Source organism: Larus michahellis, chromosome 2 (assembly GCF_964199755.1).
Source record: "Larus michahellis chromosome 2, bLarMic1.1, whole genome shotgun sequence".
NCBI classification, from domain to species: domain Eukaryota; kingdom Metazoa; phylum Chordata; class Aves; order Charadriiformes; family Laridae; genus Larus; species Larus michahellis.
The window spans coordinates 133,232,174-133,242,101 of record NC_133897.1 but is presented as its reverse complement, the minus strand read 5'-3'; the positions used below and the strand labels follow the sequence as shown (position 1 = coordinate 133,242,101).

General features: G+C 52.6%; 1 protein-coding gene across 1 annotated transcript; it reads left to right on the top strand.

The window, feature by feature from the left end:
* The first annotated feature begins 2,163 nt into the window (after nt 1-2,163).
* Nucleotides 2,164-9,590, top strand: PRDM14 (PR/SET domain 14). Its single transcript, XM_074573633.1, has 8 exons — nt 2,164-2,398; nt 2,498-2,698; nt 2,996-3,055; nt 3,136-3,293; nt 3,478-3,748; nt 5,290-5,492; nt 7,047-7,148; nt 9,363-9,590. Exons 1-8 carry the CDS (start codon nt 2,164-2,166, stop codon nt 9,588-9,590), a joined length of 1,458 nt encoding a protein of 485 aa, XP_074429734.1.
* Nucleotides 9,591-9,928: the final 338 nt, after the last annotated feature.

Below are 9,928 nucleotides of genomic sequence, written 5' to 3'. Positions count from 1 at the left end.
TGCATCAATGAAACCATGTTAAACTGCCTGCCTGAAACTGTTTCCTAAAGCAATGCAGCATCACTTTAGTCTTACAAATAACAGGTTTGGAACAACACAGAGAAAGTAAAAAAATAAAAGTCTAATAAAAAAATCAGGCTATTTAAGCTAAGGAACTATCTCAAGCAAGTTTCGGAAAGCTGCATTCCTACCTTCTCCCTATGCATATTTGCACCTTCTCCCTGTGCATATTTGCTGTCCCTGGTGTACTCAGTACTTTTGTCTTGCAAACGGAGGTTAGGATGGAGAATGAGGCTGTAAGTAGGAGAATTAGCCCAATAAATTTAATGCAAAGTACAAAAATGTTCGAACTCAAGTCTGGAGACAAAGCGGCACTGGGCTGACTATGGAAAGGGTCTTGGGAGTCTGGACAGCTTGAATCAGTTCTTGATAGATTTCCCTTGATAGTGCTGTGTGCTTGTGTTTGCTGTCTTACTGTTTATGTCCTGTGTGAAAAAAATAAGAGGAAGTTCCAAATCGAAGCTCTTGGTAGGGAGGAATTACAGAGCCTGAGGTCCTATGATCTGAAGACCCTCATTCCCCCAGGCAGTCAGTGATCCTTTCTCAAATTCTCTATTTCAAAGCACTTCACTCAGGCCAGATAAGAAACAAGGACTGGAAGGGTGGCTTCACCTTTGGTCAAGTGCAGTCTGCGACTGTGTCTGGCTTCACGTGAGTCCTGATACATCCCTTCTTTGGGATGAAGGCAATGTTTTACAGAAGATCACATGGAGCTATGTTAATTAATTTTTATAACACACCATAACCACTCAAATGGCATCTAAACCTCTGGGAGTCAGACCTGGCTGTCTTTGTTCCCCACTCCAACCGTATCTGTGAGCAGTTTGGCTCTTGCTGTGATGTGCCCCAGGAAGCCCTGTGCTGCCTTGCTCTGAGAGGCACCCGTGGGTGCAAGTCCCCAAGCGCTGTGCAGTGCAGCACTGCCCACCCCGTCCCTTCCCTCCACGCCTGCTTGTGCGGCGTCACTCAGGCTGGACACCGGCAGGGAATGAGCTGCCCAAGGGGAGGCTCTGCAGTAATCCATCCCACTCATGCCCTGCCTCCCAAGGGGTTTTGCCCTGAACTAAAGATTTCTCCATCTCCCTGCACAAGCAGGGATGATATCCTGCAATGGCAAGGTGCACACCTGGGCCCCCGGGGTCCTGCAGCCCCTTCCAGGTCCCCTTTTTATAGCAATTACAGCACGTAGCCACCTGGGAGGAAGGGGAGAGTAGAAGAAGGAGAAACCCCACAAAAATCCAGGATGAAACCCTGCAGAAGGGGATCACCCAGAACCTCTGCAAGGGGAAAGGGCCAGATGTCTTCCTCTGGTCCCATTCTGGGCAGGTCCTGCCATAGGCCTGGTCATGGAGCCTGGGAAACCCCAGCAGGAGCCCAGTGTCCTGCCAGGCACTCAAGAGGCAACCCCAAGCTAAAGTAAAATCACCTCAGCGGTGCCCGTGAAACCTGCAGCGGCTGCGGGTGTGCTGCTGCGTGTTCAGGTCATCGGAGTTTCAGAGGCGTTTTATGACTTTCCATACCCAAGACCCCACACCTGCAACCCGCGAGACACTGTGTGGGGGCCGTGGGTCCTGCTGGGGAGCACGGAGGCCCGCTGGCAGGGTGCTCCCCTACTGCAGCAGGTGCTCATCCGTGGGGAGCATCGCTCCCGCCATCCCCGGTCTCCTCCTTCGGGCAGAGCCAGAGCCCACCCGGGGGGCTTGGAGAGGCGGAGGGCGGGGGGGTCCGGGAGGGGACGCGCGGGGGGAGCACCCTGCCGCCCCCTCCGACCCCGACGTGGACAGGGGCGGCCCGACCGCTCCGGGAGTAGCCGCGGCTCCGCCCCGGGGTAGGGGCGCCCGTCGGGGCAGCCCCCCCGCCCGCCCCCGGGGCTGCGCGACCCCCGGGGCGGGCCACCCCCGCCTGCCCTCCCTTCCTTCCCCTCCCCGGGCCCATATAGCCGCGGGGGGCCGGCGGCGGCCCGGCCCCATCGCCCCGACGGCGCCGGGCGGCGGAGGGCAGCGAGCGGCGACTCCCGCACCTCCATCCCGCCCCGGCAGCCCCCGGGTGTCTGCCCCTCCGCTTCCCGGCAGCTCCCTCCCTCCCTTCCCAACCCGGTCCGACATGGCTGTGTCCCTGGCCGGCGAGTCGGTTCCCGGAGACGGCGGAGACGCCCTCGGGATGAGCCCCGCCGGCCTGGCTGCCTACTACCCCTCTTTCCTCCCTCCCGCCCAATACTTCGAGGCGGCCCCCGACTTCTTCCAGCCCCTGAAACCCCTGGGCGGGCTGGTCCCCGCCTCCCCGCCTCTGCCCCCCTTCACCTTCAGCAGGGTCCCCGCTTTCCTGAGCCAGCCGCCCCCCCTGCCCGCCGAGCCCTTCCCCGGCCTCCCCTTGCCCCTCTACGCCAAGCCGCCGGCCCCCTTCCCCACCGGGGAGGGCTCACCCCGCGGGGCGGGGGCCCCGGGCTCGCCCCCGCCGCCCTACCCGAGCCCCCCGCGCAGGGCTGCCCGCAGCCCGGGGGGCGGCGGGGCGGCGGGGCAGAGCTACAGGTACCACTTCACCGAGGAGGAGCTCAACGCGGTGCTGTACGGGGCCCTCCGGAGCAGCCAGCTGGCCGGCAGTCTCCACGCCATCTCGGGGCTCCGGGTGCCCCCCGCCAGCCCGGGTAAGGGGGTTTCCGGCTTGTGGGCAAGGGGCGGGAGGCAGAAGGCAGCTCCTTGCGGCCGGGCGTGCGGTGGGGTTTGGGGACTGTCCCCAAAAGGGCTGCAGGCGATATCGCGGCATCACGTCGGGCTTCCCTTCCCTGCGGTTTTCTTGCGTTACCAGCCCACAGCGGGGAAAACCCGGGGGGTGGTTCGGGCTGCGGCCGCCATCGGGGGCGGCAGGGCCCGCTCCCTCTGCTCTGGTACACCTGCACGGCCGGCGCCGGGCTGAAATGGGGGTCCCTTTTCTGCAGGTGCTGCGGACTCCTCCTCCGCCCCGCTGCTCGACAGGGACTCGCTGCAGCTACCCGAAGGTAGGGGCCCGGCGCTGCCTGCGCCCCCCGCCGCCCTCAGCCGCGGCCGAGCCGCGCTCAGCCCGCCCTGTCCCCCGCAGGGCTCTCGGTGCTGCGGGTGGCGTACGGGGACGTGTCTCAGCTCGGAGTCTTCTGCACGGACCCCATCCCCAAAGGAGTCCGCTTCGGCCCTTTCCAAGGCAAAGTGGTCAACACCAGCGAGATCAAGACTTACGACGACAATTCGCTGATGTGGGAGGTAGTGGAGGCACCGCCGGGCTCCCCCCGCACCCCCTAAACGGGGCCGGGGCGAGGCTTTCGGCCGCCCCTCTCCCGTAGCCTGCAAGAGGGGCCCGGCCCAGTGCGGGTGCTGGGACTGGTGCGAGCGGGACGTGTCGGGGAAGGACCGGGCTAACTTAAATCCCGTTCTCGTTGCCCTCCAGATCTTTGAATACGGGCGCCTGAGCCACTTCATAGACGGGAAGGGCGCCTCTGGCAACTGGATGTCCCTGGTGAATTGTGCCAGGTTCCCCGAGGAGCAGAATTTGACGGCTATCCAGTGCCAGGGGCAAATCTTCTACGAGAGCTGCAAGGAAATCTTGCCGAAGCAGGAGCTGCTGGTGTGGTACGGCGACTGCTACGTCCAGTTCCTGGGCATCCCCATCAGCCTGAAAGGCATGCCGGAGGGGAAGAGACCCCCGCAGCACCCCGAAGGTGAGTCTGCCAGCGACCCCTCGAGGGGCAATGCCCCCGATTCCCATGGATCTGTGTCCGGTCGGCATTAAATTTCGCATGGAGGGGAGGTAAAGGAAATCGGGCATCACCTTTGCTTTTTAAGGCTGTATTTTATTTTAAACGCTCCCCAGTCCCTGCAGCGAGCCAGTGGTGGGGTGACCGGCCCTGCTGCGGGGGTGCTCTGGGGGTCGCGGTGGCCCCGCAGCCCCGGTCCCACCAGGACCCCTTGCAGCCTCCAGCACCCCAAAGAGCAGCTTCCCCTCGGCACCGGGCAGCCCGGGGACTGCGCCGCGGGCTGCTGCCACCTCGGGGTGGCGAGGGGTGCAAGAGGCAGCCTTTTCTGCCCCGCCGCCCGGCCCCGAGCTCGCCTTTCCTCGGGGGGTTAAAAGTCTTCATCTGACCATCGTAAAACATCTGGTGGCGCTGGGCTGGGCTTGCACCGGCTCCGCAGCGCTGTTGTTCGAGGGGGCTTCCTGTTTTGGGAGGAGAGGGGCTTTTGGGGGCGGCATTCGTGTTTTGATCCTGTTTTATCCTACGACTGCACACTCTTGGCTTAATATTTTTCGTGCGATTAACACTCTCGGTAAACAAGGCAGGCTGAAGTCGTTCCGATCCGATAACACTGATATTGCTTGCAGAAGAAACGCCAAATGCACTTACTCCAGGAGTCGTTCTGCTTATAACGTGCAGGAAATTTGACGTTCTTATAAGCAATACTTATGCATGAAGAAAATTTGTGCCAACGGAGGGAAAGCTGGAGCGGGCGAGAGATGGGTCAGCCGGGTGCAACTGGAAAGGGAGAGAAGCATTTGGCATGTTGGCATGGAAATTTGGCATGGAAAATTTTATAGCTGTTGTCTTCAGGTTCAGATAGCTGGTAAATTGTTCATTTCAGTTTAAGCCTTAAGCGAAAGTTACTTTCATTAAAGGCAGAAAAGGATGTGTAAACGCTTGAAAAATTTCCTGTGTTGTTCCTAAATTCAGCTGTTAAGAACAGTGTGAAACACAAAAGAAAACCAAATAAACGTGTTTTTGTTCGATAGCGTTTTGAAAACGATAGAAAAGACGTGCAATTTTTTTTTCTTTTTGGGATAGGAGGTAAAATTTACGGACAATATTGATAATAAATACCTGGCAATGTTTCCGTGTGAGGAGACGCTTTTTTGTGGGATTCTGCGCTGGTTTTTCACATATGCGCTCGTTGTTTATGGAGATACAAGGATGAAATCCTGTCTTTGCTGAAGCCAGTGGCTAAAACCGATGATTTTATCAGGTTGTGGACTCTAGTTTTTTCCCCTCCGTTAGAAAGGCAATAGAAAGGCAAGGAGAGCGGTGCGAACGCTTCAGAGATCCGACGTGTATTTTGTTAATTATATTGCCATAATCCATGTACCGTTATTACCCTCCCGGAGACTTAAAATTCCCAATTGGCTGCCAGCTCTGCCAAGGAAGCAGATTTGAAATGAGCCCCTTTTGCTGTGGTGTAACGGGGAGGTGGCACTTTCCCTTCTGCTGTACAGAAGCCGGGGAGAGCTTTAAGTGTGAGCGCTGCGGCAAGGTTTTTGCCTACAAGTACTACCGGGACAAGCACCTCAAATACACTCGCTGCGTGGACCAAGGGGACCGCAAATTTCCTTGTCACCTATGTAACCGATCCTTTGAAAAAAGAGACAGGCTGAGGATCCATATTCTCCACGTTCACGAAAAGCACCGACCTCACAAGGTGAGCCTGCTCCCGGGACTCGCCGCAGTTACTGGCTCTTCGGGGGGGCTAATTAAGGAATCTTTTTTGGTCGAGGTAAGATGCTGCTGTTGTTCCGCCTCCTCTAGTTTCCCTGGCAGTTCCCTGGTGGGACCGTTCTGTCTGTAAAGGAAGAGTTTGTCCTGTTCAGCAGAGCTTAGTTATAAGTTTTACATTCGATGTGGAGCAGATTCAGTTGATCAAAGCAAATCCTTGCTGAGATACTTGCCTCATCTCCACTGAACACCCTCTGTAGCACCCATTTTCTCCAGGAGCACAGGGAGTAGAAAATCAGACTTCCTAAAGGCTTGGGAAGGGCAAGTTCCAGTGCTTGAAATGGCATAATTAAATCAGTCCTCCAAATTATTCTTTTATCGATCATCCTGGAATAATGTGAATTTTTCAGGAAAAGATAAAGCTTTTCTAACTATATCAGCAATATTGCTATGTCAGAATATCACATTGATTTAGTAACTGGTGAAAAATATAATTCTGTCAAATATGAAGTATTAATTATGCCTTCCCTTTCCCTTGCCTTGCCTTGCCTTGCCTTGCCTTGCCTTCCCTTCCCTTCCCTTCCCTTTCCCTTCCCTTTCCCATCCTTTGAAAGAAATACTTCAGAACAGCAGGAAGATACTTACTCTGAACATTTATAGGAGAACAGATCAACTCGGAAAGCAAAGATGGAAAATGTGTCAGTAAAAAAATAACCTTTCAAGATCAGTTATAGCTTACCTTATTTTGAACTTGCAAAAGATCATTTCTGTCAAATTATTGTAGGGGGAAAATTATTTTGGGGCTCATACAAATGCCACTGAATCAGTGCAAGTCTCCCAAATGACTTCCGCCCCCTCTGAATTGGGTTTTGCCCTGTGGCTGCCGGCCGCAGAGCGCATGCCATGCGGTGGTCTTCACAGCTCCTTGGGTCGGAGGATGAAGTACTGCTTGTTCCACTCCTCTAAGGAGACACAATTCTGACAGATCAAGCTGTCGGCTAAGTGCTGTGACTGACTCATCATCTCTGAAAAATGGTTACTATTTTAAAAGGTCTCCTTAAATACTTGTTATTTTAGGAATATTTACCTTATTTGTTAAATAAAAATTTTTAATGGCAACTAGAGCTTCATTTGCATTTTGAAGAAAATGATGATTTTACAGAAATTTTCATGCTTTGGTTAGTGAAAGCCAATATATTCTGTTAATGTTTTGAAGAAGGACATTTTTAATGAAACGTTTTTGACTATGCACGCAAAAAAGCTTTGAAATTTTGCATTATTTCCCTGTTAAAAAAAAGGTCTGCTGTAAAACCAGATTAAGATTATGACTATTTCAAATTGTTACTGCTTTAATTACTACTGTGTTTGTATATACATAAATGCATAAATATATGTATATAGATAAATATATGTATACACATAAATATATGTAGGAAAGTACAGACACACATCATCCACATACCTAATTTTAATTTTTCTTTTCAGCTATGCTGTTGGGTGCTTCCTTTTAACTTTATCCTTCCTTTTTTTTCACCGCCAGTGCTCAGTGTGTGGGAAGAGCTTTTCTCAGTCCTCCAGCCTGAACAAACACATGAGGGTTCACTCCGGGGAGCGCCCCTACAAATGTGTCTACTGCAACAAGGTGAGGCAAAGCCCCATCCTGTCCCTCCAGCCATCCCCTGCTGCACTCAGCATCACACCACAACTCGGGGCGGGGGGGGGGGGGGGTGGAGGGGTGGCTCTGTCTTCTTTTTCAATTTTTTCATTTGTTTTCTTTCAAGAAAATGTCTTCTATTTAAATTGATAACCAGACAAGTGAATATATATATTTTGGACACAGTTGTGAGTTGAAGTGACAGGGATGGCTGAGACTGAAGAAACAGAGTCTGTTCTCCATCTGATGTGAAATCTGTGTTTCATCCCAGCTCAGAGAGCTGCTGCAGGGATAAGGTCTAGGAAAGCTCGAGAGCATTTCGGATACCATGCAAGGCATGCAGCTACATCCAACGTTCCCCTTTTTCATTAGATAGATAGGTAGTTTTTGATATTACTGACACTGCTTCTGGAGCGCAATGAACAGATTTGTCCCATAAGCTGAACCTGCACGATATCTCTGTGCATGCTTACCTTAAGGTAACTGGGCCATTGATGTGCAACTGGGCGTGGAGGTTTCATTTGAAAAAGACCATGACTAGAACCATACAGCACGATCAAAAATAAATGTGCTCAACTATTGCTACCCTTCACCACAGGGAGGATTCAGGTGAGCTCTCCCTGTGAGATCAGTGACAGTTCTCCCAGCAGATGGAGGGTGGATGTGCAGGCTGCTGCTGGGTGAATATCGGCAGGGCTCCAGGTGCTATGGAGTGTCCCTGCAATGCAGAAGCACCTTCAGCATGTAGTAAGGTGCTCCTGATTTTGGAGAGGGAGTTTTCTTTATGACTGGCTGGACTAACACAGAGCTGAAGTGTCCCGTAGTAAAGAACCTTAGAAGAAGCTCCTTTTGGCCATTATATTTTTTTCTCACCCAGACATCCTGAACACTTGTAGGCAGAGTTTAGGATGAAATGTCATCCTTTAATCTTCTGATCACAGCAAGAGGCGGCAGAGCTTTACAGGTTGCTCTGTGAACGGATCTCTAGGGCACATGGGATCCTTGATGGGCCCCCAGCTGCTCTGACAGGACCGTTGCAGATTGAAACAGATGAAACCATTAGTCCTCAGGCTGCAGGATGCAGCTATCCTGGGACATAAGCCATCATTTCTGTGGCTGGGAAGCCAGGGGCTACTTTGAAGCATCCTCACCTGCTCCTCCTACACAATCACAATTCCTCTTTGCCTCTTCTGCCTCTAACAGCAGCTCTGCTCCAGGGCAGCTTTGCTTTCCCTGCCCCTTTGCTTGCTATCTCAGTGAGATCAAAGGAAAAGTGTTGGGCCAAGATCACCATTCTGGCCCTGAAACACACTTTGGCCCTCTTGATAACCATCTCCAGGCACTTCTCTATAGGGATCTCAGATCTGTTTGTGCTCTAAGGTTCCTAGTTAAAAGGTATCTGAGAGATTTTACTCTTCGCTGTGAAAATTTACTTGCGATAGTTTAGCAGCATAACTGTATTAAAGAGGATTTTTGTGTGTGTGTGTGTGGTGTGCAAATAGTGAAGGGCCTGAAAGTGTCTCTTGGGAAAAGAAAAAAACAGGGAACACACAGGTTACTGTGCAACATTCCTGCTCAGGTCTTGGTGGGAGAGATTTCTCCCCAAATGCAGGAGGAGTCTTTACAAGGGGGACAAAGTGTTTTGTGTGCATTTTGATACTCTTGAGAAGGGAAACCAGGCTGGAATGTCTGTCTGAAGGAGGAACAGAGCATGATGGAAGGGGAAAACGAAACCCAAAAAGATGGATGCAGGACTGACTGCATGGGTGAATTCAGGCAGCTGAATCCCAAGCCAGCGTATGTAAACATGAAAGGTTTTAACTCTGAAAATGAACCTGCATTATGTCTCCCAAACATAAAGGAGCTGCAAAGCTAATTAGGACAGTATTGACTTCTTATCCTTTGACATGTAGAAGATATTTACTGGTGTCTGTGGTCAGAAATCTTTCTCTGAGCTTCATCCGACTCCATGGACTCAGCCATCTCTGTAGCTGAGTGCGATAGCTGTTGGCTTCTGGTTCCTCATTGCTGGGGGTTACTGTTTTTTCTCCAGATGGCTGGGGATGTGAGCTATTTGAGGACTTACTCTCAGGGCACAGTGTTCCTGACGACGGGGTCTGGGTCAGCTGAACCTGGGGATTATACATGTGAAAATAGGTTAATTTCAACTTTTCCCCCCTTTCCCAATCTCTGCCCTTTCAGGCATTCACGGCATCCAGCATCCTGCGCACTCACATCCGCCAGCACTCGGGGGAGAAGCCCTTCAAGTGCAAGCACTGTGGCAAAGCCTTCGCCTCGCATGCAGCCCACGACAGCCACGTGCGCCGCACGCACAGCAAGGAGAAGGGCTGCACTTGCTCGGTGTGCGGCCAGCACTTCCCGGAGCAGGAGGATTACCACTTCCACATGAAGATGCACGCTGCTCATTAGTCAAGAGCCCCATGGACACATCCTTGAGTGGCTTTGCGTGTGTATCGGTCTATGTGCAAGTGTTTGTGCGTGGTTGTGTGCATGCCACAGGAGGTGACATTTACCCTTGCGGTGACTCTTTGGGTACAGCCAGTCCCTGGACCCTGGGCATGTTTCTGAGTGCAGGGGACAGGCGTTTCTTGCCTGGGTGCCCTGATGACACACTGGGATGAAGTCTAACATGCGCTACCCAACTTTTCCCTTTCTTGCCTCCCATATCCTAATTTCCACAAAAGGCAAATGCAGGCAGGAGGGAATTTCACCTCCCATGTACCTTTTGTGCACAAATACCACTGTGA